Here is a 23,557-nt window from a genome sequence, read left to right as displayed (position 1 = left end):
AACCTGTCATCTCAAAAAATTCATAAGAAGACCCCTAATGTCCACAACTTTAGACTTGAAAGAGGGCCACGCTTTTGGCCTGTTAATTGCCTTAACAAGAACACCTCCTTCAAATGTAAAGTAGACCTTTAGGCGTCTATGACTGATCATACTTTCAACCGCCCAGAGCATACCCAAGAAATGAGCATCATCTTTTGATTCCACAAGTCCAAAAGAGCGTCGACTGTGAAGCAGGACATGGCCACTAGAATCACTCAAAACCCAAGCAGCCCCAGCAACTTGTTTCTTCTTCCCCTAGACAATACTAATTTCATACTTATTCATGTTATTTGAGGGAGATCTCCTCTCCACACTTGTTTGCACCACTGACTCCCAACGAGTCGCTTCCCCAGTATCTTCTAAATCTTGCGCTTCATACCACAGATCACTGAAACCTAAAATTATGTTATGCTTTTTACAAAAAAAGACTTTCGTTTATATTAATTTAATTTTGTTTTGAATTTTGTTTTGGGTTTTTATAACATCTTATATATTTATTTCTTTTTCTAAAGATGTAAATATCATCAACATGTGTAATGAAAGATTGATAACAAGAAACATCTTCTATATTTAAATTTATGTTATATTTTGTTAGACCAATCTGTAACTAAACCGTTCGGGTTCAATCTGGAATTGATACTCTTTTAAGCTGGACATATGTAGGTTTAGTATTTTCTTTTTGCACACATAATCAAACTTGTGAATCAAGAAAATGATTCAATCTAAAGGGAGACGGATGGGACGGGCGCGTTTGACCTGCTTTCTACCGCTAAAGGACCATGATTAATCCGAAGTTCTCGGAGTTGGGTTCTTAACGAAGTTAAGAAACTGTTTCTTAACTTTTAACTAAAAAACTAAGAATTGGTTCTTAAATACCGATTTTTAAAGTCCTTATTTAAAAACCGATTCTTAGTTTTTTTAGTTAAAAGTTAAGAAACAGTTTCTTAACTTCCGCTAAGAACCCATTCTAAGAACCTCGGGTTAATCATGCTCTTAAAAACATGATTATTGGAGGGTTCTTAGGGTGGAGTTCTTAACGGAATATAATAACCCGTCTCTTAACTTTTAACTAAAAAAACTAAGAACCGTTTCTTAAATAAGAGTTTTAAGAGTTGGTTCTTAACTTTTTTAATTAAAAATTAAAAGAGTGGTTTTTATATTCCGTTAAGAATCCTACTGTAAGAACCTCCACTAATCAGTGTGGAGCAATCTGCAGAATATTTAAAATGAATCTCATATTTACATTGATTTCAACCAAAATTAAACCAATCAGTTTTCACCTGTTTTTCTCTAGTCACTATTTAAAAGGTGGAAAAGTTTTTATCTATTTTGTGTAGAGAAAATAATATGTTGCGCTAGTATTAATTTTTATTATATTATTTCTTCCACTAATTTTACTATTATTCTCTCTCTCTTAATTACTCTCGGTTACGCTCGTTTTTTCCAATCATACTCTAAATATGAATGGAAAAATAATATTGTATCAAGAATAATCATATAATATAGAAATATTTTTTTGTTAAAAAGTTATCTTTTTGTCGGAACCCACGAAAACTATAGAGAAAAAGACAAAAATAGCATTAAATCAAGTTTATGTTCCCAAACTAGCACTAAGGTCAAAAGTCACAAAAATAACACTTAATGTTTTATCAAAAGTCACAAACTTAGGGTTTAGAATTAAAGGGTGGGGTTTAGGATTTAGGGTTTAGGATTTAGGGTTTAGGGTTTAGAGTTTAGGGTTTAGGGTTTAGATTTTAGGGTTTAGGGTTTATGGTTTAGGGTTTAGGGTTTGGAGTTTAGGGTTTAGGGTTTAGAGTTTAGGGTTTAGGGTTTAGAGTTGAGAAATGAGGTTTTGGGGATAAGATTTCAAATTTTGAAAAATAAAAAAATTAAAATTTTCAAAGGATAAACTTAGAAAGGTGCTATTTTGGTCATTTTAGTTTTTAAGTGCTATTTTTGTGATATAAACTTAGAAAGATGCTATTTTTGAGATTTGCCCAAAAATATATATCGAAATATTAATAAATACTAGTAGTTTGTGTTTTCAACTCAAACACTTTAAGCATGTTTTCTCTATTATGTGATTTACATCCTTTTAAACCAACCGTTGGTAATAAAAAGTTAATGATGAGTGTTATAAATAGTGGAAACACTACGAGAAAACAAAAATTTAGCGAGAAAAATTAACGAGGAAAAGTATTCCTCGTAAATGTACGTCGACTTTACGAAAAAATTACGAGGAAATATAAAATCATCGTTATTTCCTCGTAAAATTACGACGAAATGATTTTGTCGTAAAGCCGGTGTAATATCATGTGGCTTTAACGACGAACTACTCTTTCCTCGTAAACTCGACGTAAATATAGCGTGTAATTTACGAAGAAATATTTTACATCTACTTAGCGAGGAAATTTTGAATCCACTAAATAACACGTTTTTCCTAACTAAATTTCGTCGTAAATTCGTAGGAAAATTGCAACTACCAGATTCAAAAATTTCTTATAAATATGAACATTTGAACATCATTTTAAACACACCAACAAGAAAAAAAAACGTGAAAAAAATGTCGGGGTCCGGAAATATTTTTGAGTAGCGGAGGTGGATGTATATGCATAGAGATGCTATCGGGAGAGTGACGAAAGAATACCTTGCGGGGCTGAAGACATTTATGCATCAAGCAGATTCCACACCGTTCGCCCAAGAAAGTGGTAAGATGTTCTGTCCTTGTCGGAAATGCAACAATTCGAAATTGGCAAATCGTGAAAATGTTTGGAAGCATTTAATAAATAGAGGTTTCACGCCAAATTACTATATCTAGTTTTAACATGAAGAAGGTTATAATTATGATCAGAATGAAGCTAGTAGTAGTAATAGCATTTTTCAGAAAGAACCGGTTGATCATTTGCATAATGAACATAGTTACTATCAGGAAGAGCAGATAGTAGATTATGATAGGGTTCATGATATGGTAGTTGATGCATTCGTAGCTCATGATGAAGATGAAGAACCTAATATAGACGCAAAAAGGTTTTATGAAATGTTAAATGCGGCGAATCAGCCAATTTACAGTGGTTGTAGAGAAGGTCTCTCTAAATTGTCGTTGGCTGCTAGAATGATGAATATTAAAACTGATCACAATCTACCTGAAAGTTGCATGAATGAATGGGCAGACTTGTTTAAAGAGTATTTACCGGAAGACAATGTGTCTGCTGATTCTTATTATGAGATTCAGAAACTGGTTTATAGTCTTGGATTGCCTTCGGAGATGATAGATGTTTGCATCGACAACTGCATGATCTACTGGGGAGATGATGAGAAGTTAGAAGAATGTCGATTTTGCAAGAAGCCACGATTCAAACCGCAAGGACGGGGACGTAATAGGGTACCGTACCAAAGGATGTGGTACCTACCAATTACAGACAGGTTGAAAAGATTGTACCAATCAGAGCATACTGCTGGAAAGATGAGATGGCATGCCGAGCATACTCAAACGGATGGTGAGATGACTCATCCATCAGATGCAAGAGCCTGGAAACATTTTAACAAAGTACATTCGGATTTCGCTAGCAATAACCGGAATGTGTATCTCGGATTATGTACAGATGGATTTAGTCTATTCGGAATGTCAGGGAGACAATATTCATTGTGGCCAGTCTTTCTTACGCCATACAACCTGCCACCGGAGATGTGCATGCAACGGGAGTTGCTATTCTTGACCATATTAATACCTGGTCCGAACCATCCAAAAAGGTCTCTGGATGTTTTCCTACAACCACTAATTAACGAGTTGAAGGATTTGTGAGCAACAGGGGTGAGGACGTATGACTGCTCAACGAAGACGAATTTTACGATGCGAGCGATGCTTTTGTTAACCATAAGTGACTTTCCTGCCTATGGGATGTTGTCTGGATGGACTACATATGGGAGATTAGCTTATCCATATTGTACTAGAACGACAGATGCGTTTCAACTAAAGAATGGTAGGAAGACAAGTTGGTTCGATTGTCACCGTCGATTTCTGCCCATTGGCCATCCGTACCGAAGAAACAAGAATTTGTTTAGGCACAAAAGGGTTGTCAGAGACACTGCTCCTCCATATCTATCTGGAGAACAAATTGAAACGCAAATCGACTACTACGGAGCTAACGAAACAGTTCTTTGTGGTGGTAATTGGCATGTCCCTCGTAATTTGCATGATTCTTACAGTGTTCATCACAACTGGCACAAGAAGAGTATATTTTGGGAGTTGCCATATTGGAAGGATCTTCTTCTGCGCCACAACCTCGATGTGATGCATATAGAAAAAAATTTCTTTGAGAACATCATGAATACAATATTGAATGTCCCAGAGAAGACAAAAGACAACATAAAATCGAGGTTGGATTTTCCGGATATTTGCTCAAGAAGTGAGTTACTTATAAAAAGCAATGGACAAGTTCCCGTTCCGCTATTCAGATTGTCTTCAGAAAAAAAGTCGGTGTTGTTCAACTGGGTGGCATCAGAAGTGAAGTTCCCCGATGGGTATGTTTCAAATCTCTCTAGATGTGTTGAAAATGGTCAAAAAATCTCTGGGATGAAGAGTCATGATTGTCATGTCTTTATGCAACGACTACTTCCCTTTGCATTTGCGGAGCTACTTCCAACAAACGTACATGAAGCACTTGCATGTAGTATATTATAACGTAGTAATTTTATAATGGTTTAGTTTGCAATAATATATGACTAATATAATGTGTTTAATTGTTTTTGGGATATACAAGGCATTGGAGCGTTTTTCAGGGATCTAAGCACACACACTCTTAAAGAAGAAGTCGTGGAACAGCTTCAGCAGAACATTCCCATCTTATTGTGCAACTTGGAGAAGATATTTTCTCTGGAATTTTTTGACCTGATGGAGCATCTAGCTGCCCACCTCCCATATGAGGCATTGCTTCATGGATCTGTACATTACGGATGGATGTATCAGTATGAACGAGCCATGAAATATTTGAAGGGAAAAGCAAAGAACCTCGCTAAAGTTGAAGGTTCTATAATTGCTGGAAGTTTGACGGAAGAAAATTCTCACTTCACATCGTACTACTTTGGGTCAAAAATACGTACCCGGAAAAGAGCTCCAAGAATATATGATGATGGTGGTGTCGCGCCAACATATGTAGTTGCTGGTGTTCCAGACATCTTTAGCAAGATTGGGCGACTCGGTGGGAAACTAAAAGAGGTTTGGTGGTCGAGTGAAGAAGACGCTCATAGTGCACACACCTATATTCTACTCAATTGCGAGGATCCATTGATGCGTTATTTTGAAAGGGAACATATATGGACAATTCTAAACACATATAAGTATAAATTATATAATTGCCAAAGATTAATTAATATAAAATGTGATTTTACAGCCTATTTGTTTCTCAAGTCGAAAAAACATTCTCAGGTATATCCACAAGTGACGTAGACAAAAGGAAATATCAACACTGTATTAAGTGGTTGAAGAATCATAAGTGGTTACACTATGTAATTCAATCTCCACTTGTAAGGGTCACCACATCACAGACGTATTCCACACGAGGCTATACTTTTCACACATATGAGTATGGTAGACAGCGGGCGACCAGTAACTATGGAATATGTGTGAAATGGGAAACTGATTTCTACGGGATCTTGACGGAGATTATTGAAGTCGAATTCCCAGGGATATTGAAGCTGAAATGCGTCCTCTTCAAATGTGAATGGTTTGACCCCGTCGTCAACAGAGGTGTTCGGTTTAACAAATTCGGTGTAGTTGATGTCAATGGTGGACGAAGGTACAACAAATTCTTTTATTGCCATACATGAGGTTGTTAAATTAATTTCAACGTTTTCTTTATTTTAATTTGCAGGTACAACAAATTCGAGCCTTTCATCTTAGCTTCACAAGCAGACCTAGTTAGCTTCCTTTCATACCCTCGGATGAGAAAATCGGGAATAAATTGGTTGGCCGTGATCAAAGTTACACCACGAGGACGAATCATCAGTGGAGAAGAACCACCACTGCACGAAGAACAAATAAATAAAGTCGAGGAACCTGAACAAGAAATTGATGACATCCTTCTCATTGATCCTCATAATCATGAGTACGAAGATCTTACCGACGATGCCACGGACGAAGCTGTTGAAGACGAGTTTAATGAAAATGATGATGTTTCTAGTGATGACGAGAATGTCGATGTATCCGATTGATGTATTTGTTTTTAATAGGGTTTATTTTCAGACTTAATGCATGTGAGGTACGGGAGTTTGTATTAGACTTTGGGGTTTGGAATGGAATTAATTTGACTTTGTGTAAGGTACGAGAGTTTGTATTAGAAATAAAAGATTGAGATTATAAGTTAAAAAATTGTGGTTTTAAAGTTAGGAGTTTGGAATGGAAAGAATAAATTGAGATTAAAGGGAAGATGAGTTTGAGGTTTGGAATATATGAAGTAGAAGATAAGGAAGATGGGGTATGGGGTTTCGGATTTTAGGGATTTAAGCATAATCGTCGCTAGTTCCTCATTAACTTACGAGGAAATAACGACGAAAAGAACGCGGGCCTCGCTATTTCCACGTAAGCGCCAATCGTCGTAAAAATCTCGTCTCCGCCCACATGTGTTCCCGTATCTTTCTCTCCATTTTTTTTTTCAAATCTTTCCAATTTGAGAAGCAAACTGGTGAGTTATCTCTGATTTGAAAAGAAAATTAGTGAGTTTGTCTTTGATTTGAGAAACAAACTGGTGTGTATTTATAGGAAATTTCGAAAGATTTTACGACGAAACTTAAAATAATTATCTAATTTCCCCAATTCGTCGTAAAAACCTCGTAAAAGGAAAACACGGGCCTCGCTAATTCCTCGTTAACCAACGACGAAATTACGAGGAAACGAAACGTGGGCCTCGCTAGTTCCACGTGAGTTTACGAGGAAGTTACGAGGAAACGAAACACGGGCCTCGCTCATTCCACGTAAGTTTACGAGGAATTTATGACGATTACTAATTTCTTATATATAAAGGCGAGCTTCGCCTCCCGTTTCCTCTCCACTTCCTCTCCCTTTCGTAGCTATGGTACTTTCTCTCTCTATTTCCTCTCTAATTTGTTTCGTTTGGGGTAGATTAGGTGGTTAATGTAGGGAATTTAGATAGGTTTACTGATTTGTGATGATTAGGTGGTTAATGTAGAGAATTTAGCTAGATTTATAGAATTTGTTAATTACTGTGGATGTTAATTAAATTTTTTTTTTCCAGACGATTCGAAAGAACAGACTTACTCTCCATTACAGATAGATGTTCGGTGAGCCTGGTAGTCGTTTAGACCCGTCGTCTTCTTCAGCTCCCGTTTCTTCTTCAGCTCCCGATTCTTCCGGCCAGGAGACTGTCCCCGAATCTTAGTCTTCTCAGAGAGTCTCTAGGTCGCCTTCTTCTAGTGCACCATCGGTTCTTCCGATGGCTCCTCCGATGCCCGCCGAGATTCATCCCGATTTGATGGTGCCTCCGAGTGCTCCTTACTCGCAGTACACTGTCGAGGACATTCTCAGTCAGCCAGGGAAAGAAGGTTTACCAGTCATAAACCCCGACCGACCGGAGAGAACTTTGTGGTATGTTACATTAATTATTATTTTTTTAATTTTTTTAAAATTCTTTTATAACATTAATAAATAATTTATACTTTAAATTTTTTTTTTCAGGTTTGGGGTTGATGGATGTCTTGCATGAGACGTAACCGACACGATGAAAGGTTACTTCTCCATGCCACGTCCGAACTGGAAAAAGACCCCGATCTACGTCAGAAAGACGTGGTTCAAAATTTACGCTGTAAGTTACTATTCATTAATTCTATATACTTTAATTTTTTCATGATTTATATATTTTAAAAAAACTAATTATAAATTTAAATTTTTTTTTACAGCAAAAATATCATTGGTCCATGGGTGTCACTGAAAGGGTGAGGAAAACGTTTTACGCGAAGGCAAAAGTTCGCTTGTTGCACACGATCTCCAACTGGAAGGGTGACTAGATCGTGAAGGGGTATGAGCGTGGCAAACCCGCTGCTCACCATGGATGTGTGGGATGGCCTTATCCGTTATTGGAGGGATCCTGAGTCCATCAGAATCGCCCAGTCTTGCTCTGCCTCCCGTAACACTGTAGATGAGCACGGCCACGGGCCGATGCTTTACTCTACGGGCCAAAAACCCCACGCCGGTGTCCGTTTGGAAATGGTAATTAAATAATTTATTTAATTATTTTTTTAATACATATATATATATATACATGTATATTTTAACTTTCTTAAATGTTCTTAGGTCAAAGAGACGGGACAACTCCCGTCTCTTGTGGAACTTTACGAGAGGACCCACAAAAACAAGTTGGGCCAATTTCTAGATGGCAAGTCCGAGCAACTCTTCAACGACTTGGATGCTCAGGTTGAGGACCGCCAGACCCAGCTGACCCAGCAGTCCACCGACGGATTACCCGGCACCTTATCCACACTTGATGTGGATAAGATTTACGAAGAGGTAAATTTTTTAAAATTTTAATTTTTTTATTATTCATTTAATTTAACTTTAAAGTTTTACTAACAATATTTATTTTTTGTTTTTAAGGTTGTCCCTAAGAGAAAGGGACGTACGTTGGGGATTGGTTCTGTCAACGATGTTCCAAGAGCGACATTGTCTTATGGTCAGACACGGGATGATGAAGTCATTCAGCTGCGTAGAGAGTCCTATGAGCTGCGTAGAGAGTCCGCTGAGCTGTGTCATGAGTTGGCCTCGACGCAATCTGTGTTCACAGCTCGTGTGGGTGGACTCGAGGGCTTCTTGGACGTTGTAGCGACCACAAATTCCGAATGGGAGTCCTTGTTGAGAAACTTGTGACGACAAAATCCCATTCTAGGCGAGTCATCATCCCACACACATGCCGAGGCGGATGTAGAGAGGACGAGTGATGAATTCTACCGGGCGATGAACGACTCTTAGTTCTTTTTTTTTCGGTTCTTGTATTATAAATTCAAAACTTATTTATATATAAAATATTTTGGTATTGATTTTTTTTTAGAATTTTACTTTTAATAATAAATTAAATAATTTTAATTATTTTTAAATTATATTTTTATATTCTGTCAAATAAAACGAAGCAAATTCGTAGCTAATTTACGATTTCTTTACGTGGAAACTTAACGAGTATTTTACGAGGAAAACCTTACGAGGAAATGACGAGGAATAATAAACGAGTACTTTACGAGGAAATACTTTCGAGATATTTACGTGTAATTTACGAGGGGCACCTTTCGAGGTATTTACGAGGAAATGAAGCGACGTCCTTACGTGGAATATTTACGTGGTCTTTACGACGAAATATTGTTCTTCGTCCTTACGACGAAATCATTTCCTCGCTAAGTTACGACGAATTGACGAGGAAATATGCGTTACGACGAACGTTTAACGACGAAACGTGTTTCCTCGCTAATTCCTCGTAAACCCGATTTTACGAGGAATTAGCAAGGAAAACCGCCATCGTTAAATTTGTGTTTTCTTGTAGTGAAACACATACTAATGTTTTTCTGTGAAAGACCCTATACCAAAATTTTCAAGTAAAAAGTTATCTTAAATGATTCACTTGATTGATTCAGCATTGTGGAACTTATAAAAATGGACTAAGAATTGTAATTCTAGTGAATTGACGACCGGCGTACAAATGTTACCTTACAGTATATCATAACCAGGGCCTTCTCAAATATTTTTGGACCCTATTCAGAAATATTAACGATAAATTTAAAGCATAATGAAATAGCTTTAGAAATTAGTAGTTTTATTTATATATGTTTAACGTTTTTTTGTAAATTATAAACTCTAAATTAGTAATTTTGTGATCATAATTTATGTATATATTGTTAAAATTTTTTTAATTTTTTTATATTTTTATATTCATATCCTGTACGACCGCTCCACTTGCACCTGATATTAGTTGGCCCTAATCATAACATTTCAGTTAACAAACATTTATATAAACGCGGGCGCTATATTGGATCTAGATCCGATGACTTCAGAAGTTCATTGTCTTCCAAGGGGATTTAAAAGATAAGTACTCCGAAGAGGTGGTTTGGAGAAGAGAGTAAGATATTATACTACTATTAATATCATATAGCATTATATTATACTTCTTTTTTGGTTGTCAACCGTATTATATTATACTTCCATTTCAAGTTAAAGTTGACAAAGAAAAGACATGCTCTTTAGTAAAACTAAAAACAGAGAAGTAAAGAAGTTTGGGAGATGTTTTTTTTTTGAACTACAGTTTGGGAGATGTAAATAGTGAAAACATGTGAGGCGCCGAGAAAATTGACCAAAGGGAAAGGACGATTGAAGTTGTTAAGTTTTGTTGATTGTGCATCCACTTCTCACATGACATTTGTCTCCCTTTCTCTTCCTATTTTGTATTTATTTATTCAGTTTCTATTATTATAGAATTCAGATTTACGCCTTTAAAATTGTTGCGAAATACACTTTTTGTTTCTTTTATTTCTAATAGCCTTATTAATTTAGAATGTAGAGAATTGTATCAAATATTCTTTTCCACTTTATGAATGAAAATTTTACAATGTTAAACATGAATATATACATATGACCACAACTATATGTTGATATTATTGTTGGTAAGTATTGTTAATCCTAATATCAAGAAATTCAAAAAATCTTTTCTCAAAAAAAAAAAGTAACTAAAAAAATCCTGTAATTTTGTGAAGATGGTAAGTTGTGTGCAGTTTTACGAAAAGTTACTATTTTCTATTTCCTCACCCATTTGTATTTTCGCATGGCGAATGTGTATCTTTAGATCCAAAGCTAGGCACTGCTTAAAACCTGACAAGGCAAGAGCTTGAGGTCACATTTAATTTTGATGGCCACATTTTTCTAACATGTCACAGTCAAGTGGAAAATATCGTAGGCAACTAGACATGATTCATTTCTATAAGTTTCTTTCCAATATGAAGAGTTTGAGTCTCAATTTCTTGTACATAGGCTCTCTAGACTTTATATGTATGGGCCATTCAGATGAGTTTACAAATTACATCTAATAGTACCGTTATCGGCCTTAAAACGAGTTTGGTATTTACAAATAGATTGTGATATATGTGAAATTTAGCACATCTTCTGGGCTTCATACATGAGCTGGTGGATTATGGACTGAAAAGAGAAGGCTGAAAATGTTAGTGGAGATTTCATACTTGTACCAACTTAGCAAATGTGTGCACTGGATTTGAGGTATGAGTAAAATATGAAAGAAAAATAATGGGTTTCCACATGGTATCAACATGACAAGTAAAACATACTTAAGAATTAAGATGTTGCACAAAAAAAAAAGAATTAAGATAATATCATTCTTTAAGTAATACGATAATCACATTTTGTAATATTCTTTTATATGTATGTGACAAAAATGTTATTTCTTTGCTTACAAGTTTGGATAATGTTAGGGGGGCTTATTGGATTGAAAGTTTTTGAAAATTTAGGAAATCTAGATTTGGTGGAAACTAAAAATGGATTATGAGGATTTTGATGGTAATTTTGGTGGGGATTCTAAGGTTTTAGTTTTTTTTTCGTTTTGAAAAAGTTAAACAATTTAAAATGGTATATACTATTTATTTGAAACTTCAAACTTTGTTTTCTATTGAAATAAGAAGATGATTTTGAAAATTTTCAATTTTTTCTTGTTAATATTTTATTAATAATTTTAATTAATTTTGATATTTTCTAATAACCTTCTGATACCATCATAAGAGTTGATATTTCTATTCATTAATTTTTAACTATAAATTATCTCATATCTCTTCAAATCATGTTTGATATATTTATGAAATCCATAATTTCCAATAAGCTGTGATTTTGAATTTTTTTTACAAATGGTTAAATAAATAAGCTGACCATAAATGAAAATTAAAAATAAAAGCAGTGCATGGATTTTCCTCCCTTTTTGGTATAAACTCAAACTAAGAGAATTTAACAAAAAGAATATTGAAAAGCCACAACAAAAAATTAATAAATAATTAAAACTAAAGTTTAAAAAATAGTAAAACAATAAAGGATAAAAATAATAAAATAATAATCTTGCGTGAAAGCAAAAAATACAAAAAAAAATCTAGAAAATGACAAAAAGTAAATGTACAAAGCAAAAATCTAAAGTTATTGTATCTAATTTAATATCCAAAAGACACATGTTTTGTATTCAAAAAATAAAAAGACACGATATATTAAATAAAAACTCATGTAGTACTAATATTTAAAAAACATTACAAGTCGGATGAATAGAAAATGATAAGAATACAAGATAAATCATTGAAATATTTTGAACAAAATATTCATTACTCTTGTTTCTACTTCCGTGTAGGAAAAATTGGTTAACTATAAGATAATGAGGTTGTGTTTCTGCTAATCAAATAAACACAATACTAATTATTTCCCATGTTTCTAAATAATGCATGTTTTAAATTTTTCACAAATATTAATTTTTTTTAATATTTAGCTATTAATGCATTAATTTTAAAAATTATAACAGTTTCCCATAAATTTACACGAATAGCAACTCAACAAATCTAAAATTGTCAATTAATATTTTCGAAGTTTACAATTTATTATTAAAAATACATAGAAAATCTAAAATATTGATCTTTTAGAAATGAATAAACAGTGCTAGAATATATATTATTTATAAACAGACCGAATATGAACTACCATAATTAAATGAGACAATATGAGAACGACAATTTGACAGAAAATTAAAAGCTAACCAAATTGATGTAGAAACAACTGTTAAATTTTAAAATGAAGATTCCCCTGCACGAACGGTAGATAAATCCCTGGTTGATATATATATATATATATAAATGATATTATAAATTTGATAAATTATCAAAATTGTAGCTAGCAAACAAAACTAGTTAACATCCATCTCTAATCCACCAAAATTAACAAATTATTATCACTGATAAAATTAGTATATATTCTTTCTTTTATTTGGATCCGAGAACTCTTGGTAAAAATTGAGATTAATTCCTGAGGTATATGTACAAACCAGTTTATGTTGGTACGATGATTTAAAAGTTCGCCTTTGATTTACGAAGAGTATTTTGATGAATTAGGTACAGAAACCAAATGTAAAAAAATCTGTAAAAATAATTATACTACGACTCTATCTCTCTTTTTTTTGAGCAAGGACTCTTCTCTCTATTTATCTATGAATCACACTTCAAAATACATAACCATCATGTTCTCTCTCTTTTTTGTGAAAATATGTTCTCATATTGTTTGAGATTTAGAAATGTATTTGTGACACCCATATGTTTGTTTTTGTTGATAGCAACCAAAATTCACGTTACATGAACTATATAAACAAAACCTTACAAGATCAAGTTTTTGGTGATAAATATCTTTTTTTTTTTGTCACGTTTTTGGTGATAAATATCTATATTTACATATACGTAGCTCACAAAACATGCAAAACTTTCTAACATTGCAGAAAAAGCTAACAATCACCAAAAATCAGCAACAAACAAATTTATGAAGAGAGCACAGGGATATCTGTAATTATATATATTCATAAATATCTTTCTTAGCGACTAGTGAGCAGCAGCAATTGAAGATCTCTTCACGAACCTTCCTTTCATTCGAGGCCTTTTCTCAGCATTCAATTTACGTACCTCGTACCTTATCTTCTTGGAGAACAACCTTGTCCTTCTTTTCTCTCGGTATCTTGAAACCCTAGCTTCTCTTCCTCCATCCCCAGCTTCTCTCATGTGTAACCCTAGGCCGCAGAAGTGGTTGTGATGATGAGCCTCTCCTCCACTTTCACACTAAATATTCACGAAATAATTAAGTTTAGTTGATAAGAGAATGATTTCTTTATGACGTTGTTATGTAATAATAACAGGCGGTGGTGCGGTCCAGTAACAAAAAAAAAGGTTTTACTAGGTAGTTTGAGACTTATCCCTAAAATTGCAATAAAATCTGACTTTTTGTACGTTTCGACCATTAAACATCCGGTTGTATAAATATTATATTGATCGGCAGATAGGGCAAGTATACGTACCACGGAATTGGTTTGGCGACGAAGCATGTCCAGGTCTATTTCAGATGGCTCGAGGGCGGTCCATGGGGTTCGATGGCTACCCCAAGCGGAAATCACGTTTTCGTAGTCCAATCTAAGCATAAGAACCTTCTCCTTCTCCTCTTCTTTAATCCTACCACTCATCTCATTCACTCCCACGTCCACTAGATTCTTCATCACGTCTTCTTTCTCATCGTCCTCTTCGAATGCCGTCTTGTGTGAGGACTCGTAATCGAAGCTTATTTCAAATGGAGAAATCTCATTAGCGTCATCTAGATCACACACTTCTCTTGTTGCGACTTCTTCCTCTTCCTTCACCTCTTCTTTTTCAATCTTTAGCATCTCACCAAACCCTAGCTCTTCCATTGCATGGAATTCTCGATCGCTCCCTCCACCGAGGAGAGTCTCCACATCAGCTGAGAACTGAGCCAGTTCCATTTGGGTCGGGAATAACCCATTAAGACAACTCTCAGTGTTGTTGTCTTCTTCCTCGCTGCTCTTGAAACATACGGGCATCATCGGGAACACAATCTTTGTTCCCACAGATTCTTTTAAGCATTGTTCATAACCCATTGGATTCAACACCGGTACTTCAAAGATGAGCTGCTCTTCCACTTCATATATCTGGTCCTCCGAGCTCATCCCCGGCACAAGATCATGAAAAACCATCGTGTGGATTTTCTTGCCTCCACGTGGTGTCCGAGCTTTACGTGTAAATCCCTGATGCCATGTGGCTGGATGGGGGGGTGAGGAGGAGGCGTGACGATGTTTTCCGGCACTAGCCGTTTTCAAGCGAACCCTCTCGTGCCTACAGGCAAGAGGGTTCGCTGAGTGGACCGAACCGTCACAAAAATGGCAAAGGAAAGCATCATCAGCTGCACAATACCAACGCGCTCGCTTCTTCACGCAGTTATCGCATGCCCTTGCCGTCTTTCCACCAACCGCATTAGCCAAACTTTTCATCATGTTATTACTCTATATTTAACCCCATCAACGAGAATGAACCTTCACTTTCTGTAAAAACTAGTTGCCAAAGTCTCAATTGCAAAAAGAATATGTTTAAGTTTAGAATATGTTTACTCTACAAAGGTTTCAGTTATGAGAAGTGGCTATAAAAAGGGAGACTACCATTTGTTTTTTTGAGGAAATGAGTTGTTAAGTTTAGCGGTGTTGTTATATGTTCCACACGATGTGTTTTTTTTTTTTGTATGTTGGGAGTGTGATTAAAGTTAAATTTTGATGCACTTTTTTGTTGTTTATGCTGCCCATTAGGGCCATGTAGAAGTCTTATCTCGACTCTGATTGGTCGAGTTCTTGAAGATGATCCTCTTCTTAGTGTTTTGATTGGTCAGCTTCTTAATCAGATGGATATCCTTATATATGGACCACCAGTCGTTTTCGTTTCCCAATCACTCCTTTTATTTGGATAAGCTACTTTTTACTTTTGTTATATATTTTCATTATTTTCTATGGAAAAGTTTAATAGCATGGACTTATTCTCGTGATTTTGTTGAAAGTGAAAGTTTTGATTGGTTGTGGCGAATTAATTCCGGAGTTATCAGTATGGTATTTAGTTATCGTGTTGATATATATCTAGACACCTTTCTTTCTACATGTTCATCTTCAAATTTAGAGAACACGAAGTACTGTTAATATTTAATTTGTTATCTGTCCAATTCCAGTTTAAGGCACTTTTGTATATGTCGTAAACTGGGTGATTTTCCCGTGCTTATGCACGGATATAAATATTTATAAAATAAATATACTACAATAATTGATTGTTATTTATTTTAATTTTAAACTAATTATATGTGTATGCATAATTTATATTAATCATATTATATTACTTTAATTTAATTAGACATATAATTTTAGATATATTATATCTAGTCAGCTTTTTTATAATCGATTTAGTTATCATTTTGGGTACATTAGATTGCATTTATTTATCTGAATTCAACTATAATATTTTTTATTTTAAATATATTAAAATTATGATTAATTTTCTTATTTACATTTACGTTGGTAACTTAAGATATATTGTGCTTATAATGAAAATAAAATAAACTAAATGGTCTGATTCTAAATTAAGTAAATTAATATAACAATAATATTCTACAGCCTCCTGCATATATATTATTTTTACAAAAGAACTAAATTATAACAGTTGGTTAATATTTTATTTTGATTTGTTAATATGTTTTGAGTCTTCCTATAATTTACATTTATAAAATAAATTATTAATATAAAATATATATATATCATATTGTAGTTAAACCTATGATTTTAGATATAAGTTGGATTAGTCGAGTCACTCATGTTGTGAGTATATTGAGTTACATATATTTTTCAAATTCAAACTAAAGTATAATTTTTTTAATTATAATTAAGTAAAATCAAATTAATTTTATTTATCGTTTAAATGTGCATGTAGTTTCATAATATTTATCAAAGTTGTGTGATAATATTTTAAAAATCATATTATATAAGTAAAATATAATATATATATTTTTTTTTTGTAACTGAAAGATATTATAGTCAACTAAATATATGAAAAATAAATAAAAAAATTCCAATAATACTAATTATAAACTATTTTTAGTCAATTAAACATATATCAGTTTCTGTTACTTAATTATTTTATGTAACCATCTAAGAGAATAAATAGATATATAAAAATTATTTCTATTACTCTGAAAATATATATTTTTTGTATTGTTTAAAATTATGTTTTAAAGAAATAATATTTTTTTCTAATATCAAGATTATGTGTGTGAATGTTGTTTTATGAAATCACATTATATGCAAATATATATTTTTATCTAAGAAAATATAGATATAAAGAATTATTTTATTACTTCAAAATTATATTTTATGTTATTTAAAAATATTTTTTAAATGGAATATTTCTACTTTGTGAACTTTCTTTTTTAATGAAATCATATTATATATAAATATATTTTCGTTTTAATTTTTTTTTAAAAACTTTATAAATATTTCCTTTTTATTATATATGTTATTTGGAAAATTTTAAAAAGGAAACTAAAAAAAAATTCAATAATAGTATTTAAATGTAATATTTTTAATTCATTAAGGGTATCAGTGTAATCAACCATCGTGAGAGTTAACGTGAACGCGACATATAAGAAACTGATTTCTCAAATAATATTATAGAGATATGTGTATCTTGGAAGTACGTAGGTTGGGGTTTAGCCAGAATCGTTTTATTACATTATACTCATTATACATAGATATTCTACGAGAAAACTAGAAAATGTGAAAAAGGCCAGTGCAGAATTAGTTGTTTCCAAAAATATTGGATTAAAACAAAATAAAAATGATTATTACCAAAGATAACTATCAACAATGGTTCGTACTGGACCACATCAATATGCAGAAAACTTCAAAAACAAAGGCATCAACCTTTTGTTGAGAAGATAAGAGAATCGATGTGTAACATGTACAATCCATGGCTTTATTCGTCTGCTTGGAAAACGATGCTTACATTGTTTTATCATTTGTACGAACTAAAGCCCGATTTTGGAGTGATTATTGAATAAAATTAGATGATATATCATTAAACCTTAAACGTTTGCTCTGTATATATATATCTAGGAAATCATATATGTTGAAATATACAATTCATAGTTTTTTTTTTTTTTTTTTTAACAAACGGCTATTCTATTACTCAAACTTGAGACCAATATAACAAAAAGATCTATGAAAAGAACAGACATTCCTAGCTAGCGAATCAACAATTTCATTTTGCGTCCTTGGAAAATAGCTGATTTTGAAGTCTGAAAACACAACTGAAGTGTTTGAATAACCTCCACTTCAGTTGAGAAGTTTGGCCAAGTTTGTGGATCCGCTGTCATTGCAATCTATCCCAAATCTCTGACAGGTGGAATGTTGTATCATGCTCTCCATTGCACATTTTAACATTTCCAGTTCCGAGTGTAATGCTGTCTCGCGCCTCCACATGTTCTGTGTCCTCGTAAGTTGAATCTTCCCCATGCTATCTTTCCAAATCTACTAAATTGAGCTGTGGAGGTCCATGAACCATCCACCATACAAATATTACCCAATCTTAAGGCTTGTATTTTTTCGGCAGTCTGTGTGCCCGTAGAGGAACATGTATGGTATCCTTTGCAATAGAGTTTAATTGTTTTACAAAAATATATATATATATATATATATATATATATATATATATATGGGTAAAAGCATTGAGTTGGCATTATTTGAATATATGCTACAAGTATAATAAAGATTGTAGTTTTTTTTTTGTAAGTATACTTTTTATCTTTAGGGCCGTTTACTTCTTTTACTACCTTAATTCCATGCCACTAGTCAATTGTGATTAAGCCTACCTTAGAGCCGAAGTCGACAAAGCCCGATTCCAAGCACATAACTTGAAACTGACACCAAATCATCATGCAAGTCCTGACACCTTTCGATCGCTAATTATGGGATCACTTGATTGATATTTTATCAAGTAGTTGAGATTAGAATGATAGGAGAAAAAGATTATTAGTTCGAAGGTCAGAGAAATTTCTCTGTTTTCTTTCCTTCAAATCTCATTCGGCGTTTCTTTTGCTTTCCGAAACGATGGTTGGTGTTCTAAATTTTTTTCACCTATTTATAGTCAGACATCTTTTCTATCTTCTCTTTGATTTATTATTATGAATTTTGTTAAATATCTGTTAGATTTGGCGATTCTAAGCAGAAATTGAGTGTGGTCTCGGCTTCTACGAAGGACTAGGGAAGATATGGATAGCCGACTGGCCGTTTGTCCATAGGAAGCGCCGATCTAAGGAAGTCTCGCCGGACTTTGCAGAGCGTTGCTGCCCTTGATGTTCTGGTATGTCGCTGCCTCATCTTGTCTCGCAGTTCTCCCCTCCGTCGGTTGATCTGCGATGTAAAGATGATTTGAGGCTCTTGACAGGGACTTATTCTCGGTCTGACAGCATAGCTCAAAATCTTTGCGGCTCCTCTCTTCAGATATCCAGAAGAAGTTCTTTTGTTTATGAATTACTATTTGCTTCTACCTGCGTCGCTGATATATGGTATTTTTGACATCATTGTGTATATGCTTTCTAATTTATTTTCATTGTTTTATCGAGTTAGTCTAGTCTTTTTAGAGTGATTTCAGGTCTGGAGAAGATTGAAGAGCTAAAGGAAGAGGCATGAAGAAAGGAGCAAGAATTGGAGATTTCTCCCGAAGAACAATCCGCGGAGCAGTTTGACGGTCGATCCTACCAGGAACAGCTAGACGATTGTTCTCGATAATTATGGAAGTTTCCATATCCTCCAAAGATTTGCCCTAGTTGCCGATTCTCGACTTTGAAGTCTAGGGGCGCCTCCATATAAAAGCGGCCCCTATCTATTTTATTTGTCGACGCTAGTTTTTGCAAGAGACTTAGACCTTATTCTTGGATATTGCCATTGTAAGGGAGACGGCTCCTCTTCTTGACAGAGAAGATCATCTTGAACCCCATTGTTTTACCTTTGATTTATATGCAGTATTATTCAGTTATCATGTCTTGTTCGTCTTGTGGTATGGCTGAGTAGTCGGATAGTTTGTCTAGGGTTCTAGGGTGTTAATCGCGAGGCTAAACATAAATAAGCAACTCTTTTGTTTCTTTGTTCATTCTAGTTCTTAATGCTAGTCCTAACCTGATCACTTACTGCTAGATCTTAGGCTCAATCACTCACTAACCGTGTAGTAGTTTACCTGATATCGAATGAATGAGCTGAGCATCTCTAGTCAGCGAAAGTAGATACTAGAGTGTTCAGTGAACCCATCGGACTTGATCTCTATAGCTTGCGATCGACCCTTGATCCAAACGACAGTTTAGGCGTCAAGGTCGAACCGCAAAGGGAACAGCGCCACGACAGTGATCCGTGTTCTAGATCTTGTCTCAACGAGCTTGAATAAATGTTTTGCTAAGTTTAAACACCCGATGAGAAACCCTAGATCGACTTATCTTTAATATCGAATCTAAACCTTTTAAAATCTTTTACTTTACTTGCAAGTCACTACTTAATTCAAAACCCCATTTTTAGTTTTAGCAAAGTTGAAAGCTCATAAGAATAAAGTGTAGACTGGTCCTCTGGAATGAATCTAAATTACTACAATTATCACTGTTAACTTGACAGTAGGAAAAGTTCAGTTTTAGTGTATCAAGTTTTGGCGCCGTTGCCGGGGACCAGGTATTTTACCTTTGTTTTTCAGTTCTATACTTAGTCTAAAGCATCTAACTTGTTTTTCTCTCTTTGTTCCAGCTGATGATCCAGGTGCATGACCAGTAAGCATACTCAGAGCAACGCACAAGGACCATTATTCACGCTAAGTAACGAGGAGCTCGCAAGATTAGAAAGATAGAACAGACAACAACGGTGGCCTACTAACAACACAATGGTTGATCACAGAGGCCAAGACGATATCACTGCTGCAATGGCGCTCAAGCAACAACAAATACAGCAAATGCAACAGAAAATCAATGCACAAGAGGCTACTCGCCAAGCAGCTGCCGACCTCGCTGCTCAGTAAGTCGAGCAACAAGGCGCTCCCATCGGAGAGCGGAACCTTCCGCGTAACTTCCCCACCACTCGCTCCGCAATCAATCCGCCTCCCTTCACTATACAGGACTATGAAATCAAACCCGCTTTGATCAGCTTGGTGCAGAAAAAAACGTTCAACGGTCTCGCAGCTGAAATCCCTTTTGACCACATTGAGAATTTCGAGAGAGTCTGCAACTTCTCTCGCGCGAATGGAGTGCCACCAGATTACATCAAGTGCACGCTGTTCCCATTCTCCTTGGAAGGGAAAGCAGCTCGCTGGCTCGACTCGCTCCCAACCGGTACGCTCACTACATGGGAACAAGTCAGAACAGCGTTCTTGAGCCACTTCTATACGAAGTCCAAAACCGCAGCTCTAAGGCATAAGATCTCGAATCCAAAACCGCAACTCTAAGGCATAAGATCTCGAATTTCAAGCAAAAGACCGACAAACCTTTCTATGATGCTTGGGAACGTTACAAGGAATACCGAAGGGAGTGCCCTCACCATGGGTTTGAGGACGACTATATTCTGGAAGTGTTCTATGATGGAGTGAGCTATGAATTTTGCAATGCTCTGGATTCCTCGAGCAATGAGGATTTCATGACACAAACAACACCTGGCGCATTCGCACAGATAGAAAATATGGGGTCCAGCTCACTCAACAAGAACAAGGAACATGATCGCTCCAAAAGCGTAAACAACATAGACGACCTTGCTGCTAAGGTTGACCAGCTGTAGAAAGGTAATCAGAGCCAAGTGTTCATCATGGAGGAAGCTGCATCAGAGAAAATTTTTTTCAGACACTACAATTGAGGGAGACAAACCGTGGCTGATCAGCAAGAAGTGAGCTACGTCAATAGACAAGGATGGCAGTACAAGAACTACCACCCGAACCCTAACGTTAGGAACAATCCTCACCTCTTTTCATATTCCAAGGCTGACAATCCGGTTGATAACGCTCATAACAGTCAAGGGTAGAACATCGGCTATCAGAAACCATATCAGGGAAGAACATATGTCCTAAGCCAAGCGCAGCATAACCAGTTCCAGAACCAGAAACAGCAAACTGCTCAACCGACCACTCCTTCGCCTACAACTGCTCCGCAAGACAAAATAAAGGGTCTAGCGATGATGATGCAGCAGCTGCTCCAGGGTCAAAAGATTCTAGGGAAAGCGTTGAATCAAGTCACCACGGACATCAACTCCAGGATGAACCACATGTTCAATGACCTGAGTACCAAATATGATAACGTAGCCAGCCATATGCGCCAGATGGATGTTCAGATCGCACAGACAGCTGAGAGCGTCAAGAGGCAGCAAGGTACTCTACCTGGAAAGACCGACAAGAATCCTAAAGAATGCAATGTTGTAGCACTAAGGAGTAGAAGAAACCTACTGGATACAATTCCCAAGAACTTATCAGCAGCGGAAAAGGGTAAGCAGAAAGAGGGTGAGCAACCAAGATCTGAAGCACTTCCTTTATCTGACGAGGAACCAGAACAGTCTGTTGAGACTGATCCGACACCTGTCGCTCCACCAGTTGAGCCTGTTCCTTTGCGCGAATAAACCCCCAAGGTTCCATATCCTGTTCCAGCAAAGACGTCTCGCAAGAATCGGGAGGAGACCAAGTGTAAAAAGATGCTGGAAGATCTAAATATCAAATTACCTCTTGTAGATGCGATACAAATGATCCCTTCTATGCGCAGCTTAATGAAAGGTTGATCTCTGGTAAGGTGACTGGAGACAGTGAGCTACTGATGGTTTCAAAAGAGTGCACTGCAGTACTTCAGAACAAGCCGATAAAGAAATTGGATGATCCAGGCAAGTTTGTTCTCTCCATACAGATCGGGAGAACTGTATTCGCATGTTCTCTATGCGATCTGGGTTCCAGCGTCAATCTCATGCCTTACTCTGTGGCAAAACGACTGGGCTTCACAAACTTCAAACCGACAAGACTCTCCCTGGTGTTCGCCGACAGATCAGTCAAGTCACCGGTGGGTATTCTGGAAGATCTTCATGTCCGAGTGGGGAACACTTTTGTTCCAACAGATTTTGTGGTTCTGGAAGTTGAAGAAGAACTGAGCAATCCACTGTAGAAACCCGTTAAAAAAAAAGAGATAGAATGGTCGAGTATCATTGTGGTGGTCGAGTTGCGGGTGATAAGGATCGATCGAGAAGCTTTGAAGTACGAGGTGGGCGAAGAAGTGATCGTGGGTGAACTATGAGTCGAATAAGTTGTTTGACCGTAGTTTGAAGATGTCTTAGATTGATGTGAAGGACGTTTTGGAAGCACAACATTTTTGGAAGCACGACGGTTTAGAAGCTCGACGTTTGAGAAGAATGACGTTTCTTTAGCACGAAGTTTTCTGCGAAACTTCGTATCAGCGGAATATTATTTTGAAGACATTGGAAGCAGGACGGGAATTAAGCACGACGGGAAGCAAGCACGACAGGATCAAAGCACGACGGGAAAACCCAAAGTTGGGCGAAAACCCTAATTTCGGTATTATGGAATTCTTCGAGGAAGCCGGAGGCTCAAGAAATATTTTTATAGGATATCAGAATTCATCTGGAGTCTATTAAAAATATTTAGAGCATCAGAACAGGAGCGGAAAAATATTCGGGATTGATCGCGAGTCAGAAATTTGCCGGAAGGGTCAAAAATCGCGTAAACCGACCAAGAAGCTCGAGGTGTCTCTACGTATATGGCCAGGACGTGATAACTACCATCTAAGCAGCTGAGTGTTTACAAAAGCTCGAGGTGTCACCATGCATGGAAGCTGTACATGCAGACTGACATGTAGAAGCACAAGGTGGATCAACCAAGCACGAGGTGTCTCCGCGCATGCAACCGA

At 35.8% G+C, this 23,557-nt stretch overlaps 2 protein-coding genes, 1 long non-coding RNA gene and 1 other non-coding gene across 7 annotated transcripts; 2 read left to right on the top strand and 2 right to left on the bottom strand.

The window, feature by feature from the left end:
- Positions 1 to 13,400: 13,400 nt before the first annotated feature.
- Positions 13,401 to 15,741, bottom strand: LOC106416802 (zinc finger protein CONSTANS-LIKE 6-like). Of its 3 annotated transcripts, none has more exons than XR_007324750.1 (3): positions 14,121 to 15,741; positions 13,497 to 13,884; positions 13,401 to 13,461 (listed from the first exon to the last, which is right to left on the bottom strand). XR_007324750.1 is itself a non-coding variant. In XM_048760137.1 (3 exons), the coding sequence occupies exons 1-3, from the start codon at positions 15,008 to 15,010 to the stop codon at positions 13,651 to 13,653; spliced, it is 1,080 nt and encodes a 359-aa protein (XP_048616094.1). In that variant the 5' UTR covers positions 15,011 to 15,741; the 3' UTR covers positions 13,401 to 13,650. The 3 variants fall into 3 exon arrangements, 2 of the variants coding, with proteins under 2 accessions (XP_048616094.1, XP_013713152.2); XM_048760137.1 differs by having other exon boundaries at positions 13,401 to 13,884; positions 14,121 to 14,936; positions 14,981 to 15,741; XM_013857698.3 differs by having other exon boundaries at positions 13,401 to 13,884.
- A 2,057-nt stretch (positions 15,742 to 17,798) lies between these two features.
- On the top strand, positions 17,799 to 19,788 carry LOC106407300. Of its 2 annotated transcripts, XR_007324749.1 has the most exons (3): positions 18,373 to 18,749; positions 18,846 to 19,204; positions 19,280 to 19,788. It is a non-coding gene; the product is annotated as an uncharacterized LOC106407300 (long non-coding RNA). The 2 variants fall into 2 exon arrangements; XR_001281701.3 differs by having other exon boundaries at positions 17,799 to 18,749; positions 18,846 to 19,788.
- Positions 19,789 to 21,107: 1,319 nt separating this feature from the next.
- LOC125589390 lies at positions 21,108 to 21,214 on the bottom strand. Its single transcript, XR_007325583.1, has one exon. It is a non-coding gene; the product is annotated as a small nucleolar RNA R71 (small nucleolar RNA).
- Positions 21,215 to 21,830: 616 nt separating this feature from the next.
- LOC106408340 lies at positions 21,831 to 22,798 on the top strand. The gene is made up of 2 exons (XM_013849133.1): positions 21,831 to 22,250; positions 22,409 to 22,798. The coding sequence occupies exons 1-2, from the start codon at positions 21,831 to 21,833 to the stop codon at positions 22,796 to 22,798; spliced, it is 810 nt and encodes a 269-aa protein (XP_013704587.1).
- The last annotated feature ends 759 nt before the right edge of the window (positions 22,799 to 23,557 follow it).

The sequence above is a fragment of the Brassica napus genome, chromosome C6 (assembly GCF_020379485.1).
Source record: "Brassica napus cultivar Da-Ae chromosome C6, Da-Ae, whole genome shotgun sequence".
NCBI lineage: Eukaryota > Viridiplantae > Streptophyta > Magnoliopsida > Brassicales > Brassicaceae > Brassica > Brassica napus.
The sequence above is the reverse complement of the archived record's forward strand: the minus strand, read 5'-3'. Positions and strand labels throughout refer to the sequence as shown.